Here is an 18976-nt window from a genome sequence, read left to right on the forward strand (position 1 = left end):
AGGCTTGTTGTGCAAGATCTTGGGAAATGGAGCTGTGAGAAAAACATCCCAATGCTGTTTTACAGTGTCTTATGTCAACCAATTGTAGACATTCTGAGACCTCTTACTCTGTTGTTGCCAGCAGTGTTTTACTGTGAGATGAACTTTGGTTTTGAAGCTGGATGGCCGTTTGTGCCTGTTAAAGAGGTCTATGGTGATAAGAAGAAAGATGTCCTGGAAAATAAAAAGACTTTTTGTGGTGTATGTTTAAAACTAAAGCTGAAAATACAACAAAAATCCAGTATAGCTAAAATAATAATATTTAAATTTGCCTTTATGTCATAGTGAAATATGCTTGCACACCATTGTTAGCAAAGGCTGCAGATGGGGAAAATGGTACTTGTGTACTACCTTCTTGATTTAGTGGTTTTGCCAAAGCCACCAGGAGAACTTGATTTTTCTTTCAAATGTTTCTAATCCCTATACCAACCTTTATTTAAGCTTTGAATTAAAAAATAATTCTCTTCTGTCTTCTTTTTCCTAGGGGGATGCAAGTATTTTAAAAGAACAGCTTCGGAAAGCTGAAGATCAGATTCAGGCTAGCAAACAAGAAGCTGTCCTGATGTCAAAAGAGCTGAGTGATGCAGTAAATGTGCGAGATAAGACCATGGCAGATCTTCACAGTGCACGTCTGGAAAATGAAAAATTGAAAAAACAGCTTGCTGATGCTTTAGGGGAACTTAAAAAAGTCACGGCTTTGAAAAATGAACAGGTAAATTGTCAGTATTTAGTACTGAAGTTTATCTGTATTTATAAAATCTGTCAGAGGTAGCTTTGCTAAAGTTGGGGAATAAAATATGTTTCTGGATGATTAGTAGAAATTATTATCAAGTTGTTGTTTGGCACTCAATACTACCTTAGATCAAGTGCATGTCAGCTGATTTGGAAGGTTGGTAAGAAAAAAGTTTCTGCTACTGCTTGCAGCAACTCTCATCCACCCCACATTATTTTCACAGAATAATACAGTATTTATCTATATTATTTTGAATCTTCTACCTGCCTTAATTCTTTTATGTGAGCCACAGTAGCATTAAAAATTCATTCAGGTAAGAAAATTGATTGGTAGAATTTTTTTTATTATAATGTTCTTTCCTCATTGATGGATTCTTGCTTGATTCTTATGAGTCCTTCCAATATTTGTAGTCAAAGTTAATTTACTTTAGTATTTATAAGTACAAAAAATATTAATGTAATGGAAACTATCTTGACTTTCTTCGTCTTGGATAAAAATGTAATGAGCTAGTACGAGTTTCATCATTCTGACTTAAGTGAGCCTTGTACCAGATCTTCCATGACTGCAACTGTATTGGATTAATTCGCTACTAGGATTACTGTAATGATGGAGCAGTTTGAAAAAAATACATGGAGCTGAACGGTAATTAAAATAGTGCAGTAAATATGAAGTAATTAGTACAGCCCTCAAAAGAACTCTTGTATTTAAAATATGCAAGAATTACATGTTTTTTTCTAAGAATTTCAGTTATATACAGTGTCTTTGAAATGCATCCTGAAAGAAGTAGCAGATCATCTGAATGGCTCAAGTTACCATAAGTATCTGAGTACGGCATATATCCAGTTGGTAACTGTAGTTTGCTTAGCTCGTGTATCAGTGTTACAGCTCAACTGAACCACTTCCAATAGAAGTGTAGTGAGTGTGATGGAATACAATTGTGGTCTGTCCATTTTTGCCACATGGCTATGCTTGTCTGTGAGGTAGCTAGAACACCTTCTGGAAGGTGTTCAGACTTTTGGTGTGCATTCAGACTTTCGGCATACATTAATCAGCTCATAGAATAAGAATCTTCTTTACCTGCCTCTGGTATTGTACCAGTGCCTATTTACTCCCTCAGTGTGTACTGCTTGGAATGAAGTTCAACACAGATGCTGCCTCTCTCTCTGCTCTATTACTCTCTTCCTTTCCTTCCCACAAAGAAAATAGGAACTTTTTCTGTACTTACATAAAGCATTATGCTTTCTTTAATTGAAAAAAGGCTTTTTGGGAAATAGTGATATTTGAACAAAAGGGAGAACAATTTCTAATTTTTTTTTTTAAAGGAGAATTCAAACACAGTGGAGCAGGAACTGCGCAGAGAAGTTGAAGATCTGAAGCTTCGTCTGCAAATGGCTGCTGACCATTACAAGGAAAAATTCAAAGAATGTCAAAAACTTCAAAAACAAGTAAACAAGTTTACAGAACAGGCAGTAAGTAGAATGGGAGAAATTGCACTTGCTTTCTGTAACTTCTCAGCAACTGTTTAATTTCCTTCTGTGTGCTTTTAAAAAGGATTAAAACATACGGTTAAGCAATGACTCTTTAATTAACCATTTTCTTCCATAAAGCTAGATTACTTCTATGATTGTGTTTAAATAGTTGTCAAAACCAAGCACAGGATTTATAGTAACTGGTGTATGTAGAAAGCTAACAGAGTTTGGATGAACTTAGAAGCATAACATTGTTCAAGGAAGAATTTTGAAACCGAAGCAGGGAAAAATCCGTAATTGCTACCTCTATTCAGTACCATCACCACCACCAAAAGAAACCCAAACCAAACAAAAAAACCAAACCCACAAAAAAAAAAACCAGCACAAAACAACCAAGCCCAAACCAAAAAGCCCAGACCCAAAAGTGGGGGAAATGAAGAACTTGGAGGAGGACTTCAAAGTGAAGCAGGGAGAAAGTTTCCACAACACAGTACATAGTTGTATTCCATATATATTTTGTATTATCACTCTTCTGAGCTTTGTTCCATAAATGTATGAAGCTTTTGCAATGATGATGTGAGGCTTATGCCACCTGGTAACTGAACCCGTTAAGTGAATTTCAGACAGATTTGAGAGCAGAATTCTTCAGAATTTTGTGAAGATTAGTGACAAAGTCTGAGAGGAGCTCAAACAGGGAAGAGGTATATGAGCAATGGCAAGATGTACAGATGTAAATTCTTAAGAAAAACAGACTTCTGATATCCACAGAACAAATGGGTTAGTTACCCAGCTTTGATCCACAGATCAGTTTAAAAAGTTGTCTTCTCATCCAGAAGGTCAATGGTGAATGAGGTGTAATATCAGAGCCTGTGGCGTTTCATTAAAAATCTTCTACATCTTTGGCTATGTTACACATCTGATAACAAACACTAGACTTTACTACTTTGACACCAGACGTCCAGCACTCATTAGTAATACAGACTCGGATTTTGGTGTAACTAACTGATTGCCTAGAAAATTATATTTTTGTAATAAGTTGCTTAGAAATTACTGTTTCTATGGAAAAATAACCTTGTAAAGTAAGATTATAAAAAAAACAGTCTGAGGCAATTTCAGTGTTAGTAGAATTAAGTGTGTTTTGTATATTTATTATTACCTCCTGTTTTAATGAGTAATTCCATCTAGTCTAATTTTGGAGGAGATGATAGTTGAAGATATATGTTACTTTGTGCTTTGGCTTTCATTTAATTAAATACCAAAACAAAATTTCTTTTCACAAAGAAAATTGCAGGGCATCAACAGAAACTCACAGGTGCATCTAACATTGAGACAGCTGCTGCCATCGTTACAGACAAAAAGTTGTCTGCATCTCCAGGTATCAACAGCTTAAATTTTGTTTATTTGTATCAGCCTGAAAGTGTTGTGTATGTGAAGTAGTCCCTAATAGTATTTATACTATAAAGTAGGTGGAGTTGTTCTGTTCTAGTTAAAGCAATGATTACAAATGTGAAAATTCATCTAAAAATCTTGTGTCGTTTTTCAAGTGGTAAAATTCATAAATAATTTCATGTATCTTTTCAAAACAGTTCAGTTGATATTTGTTAATGTCAATAGGACTGAACTCTCGAATGTCTGCTTTATAGTTAACACAGAGCTGGTTTTGCCAAGGTAATAAACAATTCATTTTAAAAAAAAAAATCCTCCCCCAACTTGTAAATTGTGTACAATAGCAAGGTAATTTTGCAGTCATGTTATAATGACTATTCACTGTAGTGTTCTACTGTAAAATCAAATCCACTGAAAAGTTCTGATTATGTGATGGAAAGGTCAAGTCTATAGACTGTTCTCATGATTTATAGGCAGTAGTGGTTTATTAGGAAATGTTTAATTAGATTATAGTTTTTATGAACTATTAAGTTCTTACAAAACTAATCTTCTAAAACATAAACATAGTAGGTTAAAATTAAGGAAGAAATTCTTCCCGGTGAGGGTGGTGAGGCAGTGGCACAGGTTGCCCAGAGAAGCTGTGGATACCCCCTCCCTGGCAGTGTTCAAGGCCAGGTCGGATGGGGCTTTGAGCAACCTGGTGTGGTGGAAGGTGTCCCTGCCCACGGCAGGGGGGTTGGAACGAGATGATCTTTAAGGTCCCTTCCAACACAAACCATTCTGTGATTCTATTCCTCAGTTTAAGTTGATAAATGCCAGTAAATGCTGTCTAATTTTGTTTGTATTACTTTAGACAGAAAGAATGTGTGAATTATATAGAGACTATAGGTTGTAATTTCTGTCAGTTTCCTCCTGTGTTAAGTAAATACAAGTGTTTCCTAAAACAAATAAAATCCCAGCAAGCTCAGTTATAGTATGTGATGGGATGAAATAGATTGCTGAGGCACCTCATGTTTCTATGGAAGAATAAAACATATAGCATGATATAACATTATATATTCCGGTGTTTACTTTCTTGGGAGCTAAGGGGAGAGATGTCTGTAAATTTTCTTTCTTTGCCTTTTTTTTTTTACGTTGACCTTTGCAGTATGTATGTGTACATTTATGTTTGTCTTCAGTGTGTGAGAGAAGTGAACACAAACATGCCAGTATGACTGCTGGTCTTACCTATCACTAGCCACATGATACTGATTGTCTCTTCACTATTTGCTTGGGTAACATAGAACACTGTTCTTGATGCACTGTCACATTTGGCCTGTCATCTCTCTTATACAAACTTTATTTATGGAACAAAAAAAAAAGAATCAATATTCTTATTTTTTCTTCAATGTTCACAGTTAGCCCCATTTCATCTGACATAGTTTCGGAATTCATGGTAAAGGAGCAAGTACGTGAAATGAATAAAGAAATTGCTGAGAAAACAGAGAAGTATAAGAAATGCAAGCAAATGTTGGCAGTAAGTAAATGGCTGCTTCGGAAAACTGAACAGAAAGTAGCTATAGGTGCTAAGTCTTAAAACCACAAAGCCTACCCAGCTGAGTTGCCTTGCTTGTTTGTGTGATAGACTGCGATTATGGTAGAAATCTTAACATTAGGAAACCCATAAGTCAGCTCTCGATTACCTGTGGTGTTAGAGAGTTCAAAGACCCTTCAGGAAAACACAGATGCAGTAAAACAAATGAACAAAACTACTACTATTTCTATGCTTAAGGTTTTGAATACTTTTTTTTTTGCATTGTATTTTAAGTGTAACTGCTTTTATAAATCAAATACAGCATGTTGCTGTAAGCCAGCTGATGTCTGGAACAAGTAGTGTTTATCTGATAGGCTGTTCAAGTGTACTAACTCCTCCAAATCTGACTGTCCTGGACTTTTACAGTGTTTCAATGTCCAAGTGGATGCTGCCTACTAACTTAGGCTCAGTCAAACATAAAGGCATTTATATGGTTCTTTGGACTAGAGTTGGCATCAGTAGTGCTGTAGCTACAATAGCAATGTCCTTCAAATATTAATATCTGTCAGTCCTAACTTGATTCTCATTTAACCAGTTTGGATGTATGTATGATGATGGATTACTGCATCAGTGATGCTGGTGAGAAGTTGACTGTTGTAAAATTGTTTAAGAAATGCTTTCTGGGTCTTGTCTTGCCTCTGTTCATCTTGTTTCTCTTATTTATCACAATGAGATTATTCTATTTTAAAGTGCTATCCAAGATATAATAACTCTCCTGTAATTCTGCTCATTACTCTGTCTATGGAGAGCCTGCATTAGCTTCTGCTGGCTGTTTCTTCCACAGCAAGGCTTGAGGAAAGTTTTGCCTTTGACCTTCTGGATGAAAGATATTTAGGTTGTAAAAGTTGCGTGGGGAGAGGTTTTGTATTGAAGTGAGACGCTTGAAAGGGTAATCATGATTACAGTGTAGTATTAGGATACAAAGAAACTTGAAACTGTGAAGCTAAAGAGGAATATCAGCTTGTTGAAAACTTGGGCGAGGAAAAACATACGTAGTGAACATCATCTATGCAGTGTTCAGTGGTCCTGTCCTTTTCAAAGTCTTGAGTCAGGCTTGATTTCTTGGGGAAGCCACTTGTAAATGCTCTTGTTCTAAAAGCATGGAGTTACACAGTGTCATTGTTGGAGGCAGGAGGGGAAATCTCTTAAAATTGTAAATATTTCATGCCATGGTATAAACTACTTTAGGACGAGAAGATGAAATGCAGTGTTTATGCTGATGAACTAGCTAAACTGGAGCTGAAGTGGAAAGAACAAGTGAAAATCAATGAAGGGATAAAATTACAGCTAGCAGCAATGGAGGATCAGTATAAAGTAAGTTGCAGATTTTGTTTATGACAATGAATGGTATCCTGTTCCTAACGTAGTTGCTCTTTTCTAATAGTTCAGGTAATGAAGAGTTTTAATGGGGAAAAAACACTAAATGTATTTTTGCTGTAAAGAGAAATTCTGTTTTGCACTTGTAGAAACAACACTATCTTGTAATGCTGCTTTTAAAGTAAGACAGATCTGCTAAGTATATTACCAAATGGCTATCAGTCTTTTAATATTGTGGATTTAGACAAACGTCTAAATGATGTTAATCTTGTATTACAGGGAAAAAAGGGCTAGAGAGTTCCAATTTCCCCTTGGTTACTATAATACTAACAGGAATCTTGATTGACGTGTTTGTCTAAAATCTTCATATTGCATGCTGCATTACTAGTGTAGTAATATCTAATGCATTTTATCTGAATGAACTAGAGAGATACAAGATGAGTGATACGTTGTTTTTAAAATCGTCATGAGAGAATTACTTTAATTTGGAGGATCTCAACTATCATCTTAGTAGAGTGATGTAACACATGCACCAGAAAGTCAAGCATAATGGGCAGCTTTAGCTTACAAGTGGCATTAATCTTTGAGGTTATGTGATAGTAATACATACGCTGAAGTGGTGTTTTAGGTCAACAAGGACAAGATAAGAGCAACAAATTTCCTTAAGACCAGCTTTTATACTTGTTCTCAGTCTAATGGTGATAGTGTAGTTGACAGGATAGAATACTCTGTTGCCGATTTTACCCATTATGATGAACAGGGATTAAATGGAACTGTTACTGTATCAGTTCTAGTAGGACCCCCCCCCCCTCTATTAGAAATTACAGCACTTTTTCTCTGTAAAATACTGAATTATCCTAAAACTCATTTCAGCACTCTGTAGGCTGTCCTTTTTCGACAGTTTTGAAAGCTCTAATTTCAATTTTATAAAATGCATGACTCCAATTTATTTAACTTTACTAATTAGCATTGATCAGTTGCCATGCTTAGTGTAAAATAAATTTGTTTCTAACTTCTCAGCAGCAGGATTAATAAATAATTGGTTCCAAAATTGAAAGCATTTTGACTGCAATTCAAAACTTATTCAGGAGGGTGCAGGTGGTGGAGAAAAAGTGAGGTTTTCTTCCCAGTTGGTAGATTTCTCTCTGTTGACCTGAACTAGGAGAGGGAATTTCAGAATTGCAGAAAATTGATATGTAACTATGCAGAGCATTAAGCTTGTATGCTAGAAAAACAAGTGAAGAGGCAGTCTCCAAAGTAACTAGAATCCAAATAAAATAGCCCTTTGTAGAGAAAGATTATTTTAAAAATCATTCTGAAGCAAGGAGGAAACCTGGAAGAATTGTGCAATGTGTCAGATGCATCTCCTCCCAGAGCACCCAACAGAGACACAAGGTAGATGTTCGTGAAACAAATTTAGTGTCTTTGAGGTAGAAGGAAGTTTTGGTTCTCTCAGTTTTGTGGTAGGATATAAGAGCTGGAGAGAACTGAATGAAATAAATCACTAAAATGTGAACAGATTCCTTCAGAAATAGAGATGAGGCTTGCAAACCTTGAACTGTTTCTGGGCAATGGTGTCCCTGCTGCCATTAGTATCACTGATACTACTAATTTTTAACCTGGCACTTCATCGTTCCACAACTATTTTCTGAAAACTGGCAAGAAAAGACTGCTAATGTACTGCTGTTACCCAGTAGATAAACTTAGGGAGAATTGTTGGTTTTGATTTGCAGTAGTACTGGATGTGGCATGTGACTATAATAGGCAAAATGATTTCCATCTGAAAGCTGAACTTAATCACTGAACTTCATGTTTTCACAATGTAACATGCAGGGAAATAGTTTCTATTCACTAATACAGAAACCTTGAACTTCTTTTCATATAGGTTCAGCTGGCAGAAAAAGAGAGACGAATAAAGGAACTGGCATCACAGCTGGAACACTTTACCAGTGAGAAGGTATTGTGAGGATTCTTGTTAAATTTTGTAAACTAACACTTAGGAGGTTCTTTGGTTTGAGGAATTGCAATTTATTTTTAAGCAAAAATTTGTTTACTCTTTAAACATACTTTTCCATATTTGCATATTCTGCCAAAATGAATTAGCATTTTAAACTACAAGTTCTGTTAATAATACTAATACATTTTTTAAAAAAGTTCACTGTAGTATACCAACTTGGCCAGACTGACTCAGCCTTTGAAAATACTGTCATTTATTGTTCTGTAATAGTGTTCTGGAATATTTTCTACATATAATCTAACAAAAATATTACAGTGTCAAAAATTATTTCTTTGTTCCTGTCTAGAATGATATCCTATCTAGGGTAAAAAAAAAATTACTTCTGTTTGCAGATGGGGATTACTGTGTGTAAATTGATAATCTGAGATTGCAGATAGCTGTACAATTCACAGAACGTAGGAATTCCTGCCAGTTTTTGTTCTGTATTCCTTTCTCATCTCAACAGCATCACTGTTCTTCTATGCATTTTCAGTGGACTTCAAACCTCCTTCCTGCTTTACCCTTCTTATCTCTTAGTCAGAGAGGTTCAGCCCTGTTGCGTCTAGAGACTGATACCAGTTCAGTGCCTGTGCTGCTTGACCAAATAGAAAAGATTATTGTTGAGCTCATGCTGCAGCCTTTCTGTCTCTAAGGGAGCATCAGTTAACAAAACTTGCAGGAATTTAATTTCTTTGAGACAGACTCTCTCCCTGATACTTTCAGGAGTTCCTGGCTGACAGGCAGCACAATTAGTAAACTGTACTCCCTTTGGAATCCTGGCAAAGACATGAATGGTACATGCCTAGCTTGACAGTTTGGGGTTGTTTTCCCATCGCTGGTTAGGATTATTTTTGCTGTTACTCAGTGCTGTTCTATAACTAGAGATGTAGATATTTCAGGAGTATAGTCTCCAGGTTTTTCATGATGTGTGCATACAACCAAATCCTTTGGACATCTGCAGTTCTCTTATTGACTGCCTGTAATAATAACAGCTTGACATGTGACAGTAGTGACTTCAGTAAACTACAACTGGAAAAATATCTTTACCAGAAAAGATACATACATACAGAACAGTACTCTGACTTTTAAATATGTGATAGAAAATGCTGCTACTTTCAAGAGTTCACTATCTAATCAAATTCATTACCATTGCTGTTAAACCAGACATTCTGAAATATTATTGCTAATGTTGTAATGTTGGAAGTACCTCTAAGGTATTATATGGCAATTAATCAAAGCTAGATTTTACTGAAAAGTGAAATAATAAAATGTCTTTTACATTCAGATAGTATTGCATGATGTTTTGGAAAAGGTAGGATTGCTCCGATTACTTAAAAAATCCAGTATGAACAGATACTTAATAAAACCAGGAATACACGTACTGATAAATTGAAATTAAACTAATTTCAGATTAAGCTAGTTGAGTATTTTGTAAAATTCTAGATTCCCGAGTAGTTGTTGTTTAAATTATATTTTTTTTAACCAAAGATGTATTTTTTAATAATGTTTCTCATGTTCCTCTGATTCAAAAGAAAGCAAAATAAAAGTTGAGTTTTGATGAATCTAGTTTAGCTTGAGGGAGCAATTTTAAACACCACACATAAGAAGGACGACAACTGTAATAATAATGTATGGAGCTTATAAAAGCTTGGAACTTTATCTACCAAATTTATAGATATTTACATTACAAAGAAGAATTAAAGTGCCTTGCTAGACTGGAACCATGATTTAAAAGGTTAAGTGCAGTATAGTAAACAGCTTTTCAATTTATACTCCACTATCAGAGTTTGTTTATAAATGTCACCAAACATAGCATGCAAAAAATGTTCATTTGCTGTCTCTTCAAACTTATAAAATTACTTTGTTTTTATTTTATTTACATACTTATATAGCCTTTGATTATTTTTTTAAAAATCAGTGTCTATTCTAGCCATCCAACTTCTGACTAAGGCTATTTTACAGCACCTTTGTGCAGTCACTCTGATCTACATTCTGTTTTAATCTTATGTGATACTAAAGTATTAATGCCACTGCCTCTCATTCTAAACTGCTTCCATATTGCAGAAGAAATTGATTTTAAAAAGGAAAAATCTTAATTTCACTGATAATTAATTGTTCCTGGTTTGTATTGAGTAAAGATTAATTATTTAGATTTTACACTCACTAAAACTTTAAGATGTAATCCTAACCATTTAACCCTAACCATTTCAATCATGTGTTCAATTTAGTCTATAAATCTAAAGTAACGCTAGCATAGTTTTATATCATATTTGCAAGAGGATATTTTACTTGGAAGGTGTTAAGCAGAAGATGTGTTGTACTGTATTTGAAGTTTTTTCTAAAAGAAAATAAACACTACTGTGTTTACAGCCAGTGCTCCAAAAATGATAACTTTCTGTAAGATACCACTTTTTTTCCTGTTTGAAAATGACTTTATGGTGTTGCTGTTGGAGTCTAAACCTTTTATGTCTGAAACCTGATAGTACATATAATAAATGTATAATTTCTGTCTTTTTTCATTTGAGTGGTGTTTTGTTTTCAGAGTAGTTATTGCTACTTGATTTTTGCATTTTTGTGTTCTAGAGTTTGGGCTGAAGTTTACCTGTTTTTAAGAAAAATATATTGACATGTACCTTTTAATAACTGAGACATTTTACTTCTCTTGTAGTTAAATTGGTAGTTGAAGTCTTAGTAAAACCAAGTTTCAATTTAAAGTCTTTTGGGGAGAAGGCACGCTTCCATCTTTGAGGTTTTTGTTAACATTACATTAGCAAATATTAAACATGAACCCAGAGAACTCAGAAGAAAATGCTAACCAGAGAGAACAAAATGATTGGAAAGCATACCTCTCTTAACAATCTTTATTTTATTATTACTATTATTTTCATTTCTACATCTCAGAATTTTTAACTTGGTTCTGAATTGTAAATGGCATATTCCTTTGGATATTCTTGGCATGCATGCTCTCCCTCCCTTAACCCATTTTATTAAATGGAAGGATGAGAAAGACTTTTCTTTGGGTAAATTACAGCTGATGCACTGACTACACTTCAGTCACTTTAATTACTGTCTTTTAACATATAATGTGGCTTAGAGTTTTAATGGTTTATAAGTTATAAAACCCCTTTATTAGTTTATAATAACTATTATCTTTATGGATTATATGCAAGAATCTAGAATTTTAAGTTTTTTTTTTTTGAAGAGTTCTATATGAGCTTTTCTGAAAGAATTAATTGCCTTTCTGATAAAAATATTTAAAGAACAGGATTAAATAAAGCAGGCCATTTAAACCCCTCAGTAAATCCAGCAATTCTATATTTTGGATAAAAACACGTGAATTTTGGAAGTAAGCCACACACAAACCCTTGCTAAACTGTAAATATATCTTCACCTACTTTATATATGTAAAAAGAAGGAGGAAGAAGGATGAATTAGAACTTTATTCATTAAATTCATAAAGGGCAAATTATTTTTCACAGGAAGTGTAATGACTTTGAAATCTGTGTATAAAGATACAACTTCTTGTGGATTTAAGGTCTACTCACGTGTAATCGGACAAGTGCAGTTTTGTTGCATATGATACTTGCAGTATTTGAAATAAGTAACCTAGTCTGGATTATCTTTGTGAAAAACAGAACTAATTTCTGTTTGTTAATATAAATAGTAAATACCAACCTTGAGTAATAGTTTTACTTCCTAGAATCAATTCTTGGAATTTTTATTCGAAGGTAGAGAATTAATCAGTTTAGCAGTTAGTGCTGAGTTTACATTTGTATGCAGGGGGCCTTTGCGTGACGTGCTAGTGACGTGACGTGCTAGTGACGTGACGTGACCACCATACCTAGATTATAGTACAGAATGATAGAGCAAACTGTCTTCAATCTGACCCATTTTAAAATTTTTGTTATCCCAGTGTTTACCTAAATTCTGTTGATGTAAAGTATTTGTAATGTGGCCTCCTACAGCTGTCCATCAAGTTAAAAGTCTTGCCTGGAATTTTGGTAGAATTGTCACACCCGCTGTAGCCCATTGTGGCCTTGATGGGAGAAACCTTTTCTCACTTTTTTTAATTCAGAAGGTGTTGTTGGGTATGCAGCATTTTCCTAGCCTGTTATTTTGACTATGAGCCTCCACTGCATTTATCAGGAGTTATTTGTAATGCTTTCAGGATCCTTTCCAGATCTTTCTCTGTCTTCTTTCCTCCCCTCTTCAAATATAATGAATTTATCTGTGAGACCATGCTTCATCATTTTTCTGTTAGGTTTTCAGATATGCATACTTGTGTGCTTCTTTCCATGCTATTTTGTTATGTTTTGGGAGAGAGATTTCCACTGAGTAACAGTATTTTCTTCAGGGTGCTCCTGCAAACTAGCCTTTCCCTTATGCTCACTAAGAAGCTGACAGCTTCATGCTTTAGATGTAGAAACCACTGCTTAACACGTTGACCTGTCTCATTACTTTATTGTTCTCTTTTTTTTTCCCCATCCCTTTGATTTGCATTTAGATTGTAATGTTTTCTAGAGTACAGTCTCTCTTTTTTGAATGTAAGAACAAAAAGTACCAACTGGATTGTGGACTCTGCTTTACAGTGCAGCTCGAAAGTGTTCTCGTATCTTCAGTCATTGCAAGCCACAAACAGCTTCTCAACATTGTAGATAATACTGTATATTAATTGAAAAAAAAATCCATTTTTCTTCTTTCTGTTGACAAAAAGGAGCAACATGCAAAAACTTCAGCTGTGGTAGCAGTGACTAGGACAAGGAAGTTTTTGGCTAGACTTGGTATAATGGTAATAGAAATATTTTGACATAATAATAACAACTAAAAAAACCCCTAATAATTACAAGTGGAACATGATCACCAAGCAGAATCACAGACAAGGACAAAATTGTTTCAACCAGTTTAACATATTTCATCGCATATTTAAAAAATGGATTTTTAAAGGAACTGAGAACAAGGAAAAGTAATGTATCTTTGCCTCTGTAGGTGTAGTTTTAGGTGAGTCTGATAGGATCTCTGCATTTGAACAAAGTAATTCTCTTCCGGTTTTAAACACAGCTAACACATCTGCAAATAATGTACAGAGCTTAACATGCATACATGACTGTGCATGCAAGTAAGGGTAACTCTAAGGATGTTACATTGTAGAGAACACGTGAGACTGCTTCTGAATTCTCTGTGCTGGTTTCTTTCCTTGTCTGTGTGTGCATGTGAAGGACATTGAGCAAAAGTTTGTTCTCACATTCTTCCATTTCCTACTGAAAGTGACAGCCTTGAGCTCAGCTTAGCTAAGTTACACTTCATGTAGGTCAACATTCTGCTGTTAGATATCAGAAAGAATCCAGTGCAATGGACTTAATAGTTCTTAAAATATCTGCCACTCCTGAATTCATAGGGAATTATGTCAAGTATGTACATATATGCACTTCACATACTAAAATGGTACGTTCTTGAATGGTATGGTATGACATGAAAAAAAGAGTTATTTTATTTTTAATTGTAACTTCTAAAAAATGTTCTCGCTGCACGTTATCGTTAGTTGTTATTGTTGGTCCACCCATTCTTTACCTGTTTAACTGATTTTTTTTTTTCATTGTAAAGAGGATGCAGATATTTCTTGAAAAATCTGGCAGTTCTATTTATGTAATTTGAATTAACTGATCACAAGAGAAAAAAAGTCTTTAAGATATCTTCTTTGTATTTTTTTCATTGACTGTTTTTGGTATGGTATATTTGGCACTATATCAAGATGAAAAGATAGTGGGAAGGATAGCAGATGTATTTTTAAAACAAAAAATATTGCATAAAAATTTCAAGCTTTGCTAGAACTCCATAGGTTAATGATGTTTTAAACTTTGCATTATTTTAGGAACTTGGCAGGACACCAGGAAATCAAGCTGGAAGGATGATGGAAGGACAGATTTCACAACAGACATTACATTTTCGCAACCCATATTCGGAGGAAAATGGCCCAGTTCCTGCAGTGCCAAGTCGACTACCAGTATTGCAATATGGAAACCCTTATGCAATTCAGGAAAGAAGAGGTAACTAAATTCCACCCCACCCCACCTCCCAATATAATTTCTCTCTCTGTTTCAAAAGCAATGGTTCATTTAATGCAGGTTAAGTACCAACAATTTCTATACTGGTGTACAGAGACTTTATTGATTGATGAGAATCAATAAAATGCCTTTATCTTACTGATGAGAATCAATAAGGTAAACAAAGTTTTAGAGAAACACCTTTTGAAAAAGGTGATCTCTATTGTTTTATATTATCTAAACAAAAAATGTGTTTAAGTCTTGATTTTTAAATGTAAGCTAGCACATCTGTAATTTCGAAATACCAACTCTACTGAACAAAGATGCTCTATTTAATTTTTCTTCAGATGGAGCAGATGGCGCTTTTAATCCTGATGAAATCCAAAGACCACCTGTTAGAACTTCCTTTTGGGAGCCAGAAGATGATGTAGTGTGTAGTCAGCCTTCACGCAATCTTAGTCGGCCTGACGGCTTAGAAGATCCTGAGGATAGCAACGCAAGTTACCTTTTTAATTAATTTTTTTTTCCTTGATATGTTTGCTAATGGGTAATCAAGAGTTGCACATGGGTTTTCAGTATCTGATAAGCCTGACTTATTGTTATGTAAATCCAGAATTTATTTTTCTTTTCCCTGAACAACATTTTAGATGAATTTTGGTTGCCTTGAAGGAGAAAGCTCTGCATATCAGTTGATGATAATATACTTGTTCCCCCAGTGTCTTGAATTACTGACAGCTTGTTTTTGGTATTAGGACAGTAGCTTCTTAATCATTTGAAGTAGAAAAATTCAAGTAATCTCAAGTCATTCTGATTTTTCTCTCCTGTGTGGTAGAATGAGGGCTCAAAATGTAGCCACATCTTAGGCATTTTATAGTTTGTATGTAGGGACTAAATTGTAATAGAACTAATAAAAATTTAAAGGGTTCTGGTACCGGTATTTTCAGTTAAATGCTGAATGAAAATTTGTGTCATACTAGATTTAAGGTATTAATCTTTTTTCTGTGTTTTGCAAATCTATATTTATTAATTTCCATTTTGAATGTTTTTTGCTGTTAGACATGTATTTGAAAGAGCTAATTGACTATTATCTAAAGCTGATTAAGCTGAAAGTGACAGATTCTCACTGATTTCTTTTTTAGGGCTTTTTTTCAAGTGGAAACTGGTTAGCTTTTCTTTTTGGGTACAGTTAACTTGCACGTTCTAGCATAAAAAATTGGCTTCTGTACTAAACTGGCCTGTATGTCTTCATTTGAACAGGAACAGACTTGTTATTCTTTCTTATTCTAAGTACTCTTGCACCTTCAAAAATATTAAACAAGAAATACCTTTCTGCAAAGTATTGTGCTCTTTGCAAGTACAGTGGTATCATGACCTGTTTCTCATTTAGTCTAGTTTGCCACATTTAATTGCTATTAACCTTTGCAGAAACTGATCAGTGTTCAGACAGGCATGATTTTAGCCCTGGTGCTCAGCACCTATAATGGAGAAAAATGTATTTCTTCCTCCTACCTTTTGCCCCCAGTGTCCATTACTGTGAATAATTAGAGAAACTGTCAGAACTTTTGCAGCCTGTTCAAGATCTAGAATGCGAGCTTAATGCTATTGCCCACCTTTTCTTCACATTTTGCATATTTAGTCTGATCATTCTTGACGTAGATATTACATATGACAAGCTCTTCTCTTCTTTAGTCATCTGCTTCAGTTTAATTAGCAGGGTGTTCTTTCTGATCTATGTGCTTTGCCCTCTTGCAAACCCAAGAGAAACAGTGCTAGAGTCTTGTGCTCATTTGCTGACACAGCTTGGATTTTTGTAATGAGGTGGAATATAACAGGCTTAAATAAAGTTCAACTTGAGAAAAGGTGCCTTTAAATCAAATAATTTGTATCTTTATTTTTTTACTTTCAAATAAAAGTCAATTGGTTGGTCCTCCCAAAAATAGACTGTATGTGTAATGTACAGATTTACACGGAAATGAGTAGTTGCAAGAATCTTTCTAGAGAGACTTAGTAATATGCCAAAAATAAAACAGTTCTAATGTAGTATTTAAAGAAACAACGAGGGGAAACTTCCATATATATATAGGTAATTAATTATAAAGGAGAGCGTGTTGTTTGTGCAGAAGAAACAGCAAATATAAAATGATGAATGTGAAGAGATTACCTTTTGTTGTACTGCTTTTTAAAATAAGCTGTTCAAGATGTAGTTATCTGCATTTTTAAACCAATAAGATGTAGAGCCTTTTGTTGGAGGAGGATTCCCTCCCAGAAGAAAAGGATTGGTAGTCTTGCTGCTTTGTTTAAAATACTGCCATCGTATGGACTTCTGCCATCTTCCTCCCACGTTCCTATTACTACGTGTTATGTTAGTTTAAGAACTTGAGGGTGTTGTAGTCACTTACACCACTTCATGGCTGTTTTGGTGGTGGTTTACCTAAGGTAAATAATGTAGAAATGCTTGCTTGTGATCAAAGATGACAGATCTAGAGACCCTGGGCCAATATTATGATACATAGGAGAATGAAGTAGAGGTTGTATACACACAACTGTAAATGCACTGCTCAGATATGACAATAGGCTTTTTTCAGTCTATAAGGTGAGAATAGGGAAGCATGTGCACACATGTGAGAAAAGCTTTGTGACTTAGTTCTACAGAATGAAGGCCAGAATCGGGACTTCCTTTCTTTTAGGAAATTCATCTAGCCTAAGGAATAGGTCAGCAAACTATGAGGGGGGCCTAGCAAGTCAAACTTACCTGCTGTAGTTCCTGTTTACATTCATGTGCAGCTGAATAACATCATAAACAGTCTGTGTGATAGAGGAGAAAACTTGAGTGCTTCTCCCAGAACTGTTTTCTGGACAGGGAATTAGGTAGAATTGCTTTAAACCTACAAACCACATCTCTGCAGCTGTTATTACCTTCACCTTCTTTCATTGTAAATGTTGAGTTATGCCGTTTCCAACCACGACATATCTTCCTTAGCACCGGGGAAAGCATCTAGAATTTGTCTTGGTGCATTGTCCATTTGCACATTTCCACTCTACATGTTGATAGTCCTCGAGTTTCAAAGCCTTTGGTTTCATTGGACCATTCCAGCACTTATACAACTCATGCAGCATTATTTGTGCTGTGAATTGACGTTAAGTGGAGTATGCATTTTCTGTTCATCTGGCATTTGTACAAAACAGAATTCTTTTCCAGTTTGTTCAGATTTTTATTTTGCCGCCTTGGCCCCCATTTGTTATTTCTTTCTGGATATTGTTTTTGCTTTCTTCTGCCAACCTCATCCATGTGTGGTAGAGGTGTTAGATACCGACTTCCTACAGGTTTTTTGACAGTTGCTTGCGATAAGAGACAGACCTTAATAAACTCTTGTTCTAACAGGGAGCCAATAGCTAATCAGCCTGAATGTGGCTGCAAACTGGTCACTGATCCAACTAAACAAGAAGAGGACATGAGATCATGCGGGGGAAGAAGTGTTAGGAGGAGTGCAAGACAAATCCAGAGAAATCAGGACTCCTTAGTTCTTTTTTTCATGGTAAAACTTGGTTCTTTTACTTGAACTGAAATTGATCTCTTTAGTGAAATATCTTGGACCTGTCCAAATTGATGCAAACCTTCTGTACAGGAATCCCACGTGTCTTCCTTATTAGCACCCTGGATGGGTGCTAGGGGGTGTACCATTCCCATTCATAGAAGGAAAGGCATCACAGGTGCCCTAAGCTCACTTTAAGAAGATTATCATGCTAAAGTTGTGCATGAATTATTTTCCTGGGGATGCTTCTGTACCTGCAACTAATGATTTCGTCTTCCATTCTGTGGAGTACAGCTGCTATCTTTGTAATCCTCTGCAAAGTCGTTTTGTCTTTCCTACTGGTAAGTTACAAAATTCTCAAGCTTATGATTGAGATGATCCTTCTGCTGAGGCATTTGCTCCTAACATGATCTGAACTTAGTTTCCATATCCCTAAGGAGAACGCTGTTTACTCTTACCCTAAGAGTAGTAGGCTTCCCTTTCTACTTCTCAGTGAAGACGCTTCTGTTACTGGCCATTATCTTGACTAGTGGTATAAGATCAGGTGATGGTGACACTTCTGCTATTCTGAAACTTAGGCTGCCTTTACTGTCTTCATTTACTCTGAGTTGTAGACCAGGTAAGGATATATCTGCAAATGCATCAGAATTTTTGTTTAATGTTGCTATTGTGTTCTGATTTTGTTTCTCCCAAAATTTTGTTCCTTGGGAGTGGGCACTTCCATGTATTTGGTTGATGTGAAAAAACATCCGTTTTGCTTGACTCCAAGACTTTCTGGAATTCTTCATAGCTTTGGCTTTTGGAACTCTTAGTCCAATTAAGCAATGATTTCTGAGAGGGATAAGCTGGTCTGTGTTAATCATGCCGGATGAGAACACACACAGTAGTG

At 35.3% G+C, this 18976-nt stretch overlaps 1 protein-coding gene across 1 annotated transcript; it reads left to right on the forward strand.

The window, feature by feature from the left end:
• Positions 1 to 480: 480 nt before the first annotated feature.
• Positions 481 to 15071, forward strand: LOC104166644 (tax1-binding protein 1 homolog; the record flags this gene model as incomplete). Its single annotated transcript, XM_009706654.1, is given in 8 exon segments — positions 481 to 751; positions 2095 to 2241; positions 3523 to 3616; positions 5025 to 5143; positions 6389 to 6514; positions 8403 to 8474; positions 14383 to 14557; positions 14902 to 15071. Coding segments are annotated over 8 exon segments (1174 nt in total), but the record flags the coding sequence as incomplete, so codon positions are not given.
• Positions 15072 to 18976: the final 3905 nt, after the last annotated feature.

Source organism: Cariama cristata, unplaced genomic scaffold, assembly GCF_000690535.1.
Source record: "Cariama cristata isolate BGI_N322 unplaced genomic scaffold, ASM69053v1 scaffold20238, whole genome shotgun sequence".
Lineage (NCBI taxonomy): Eukaryota > Metazoa > Chordata > Aves > Cariamiformes > Cariamidae > Cariama > Cariama cristata.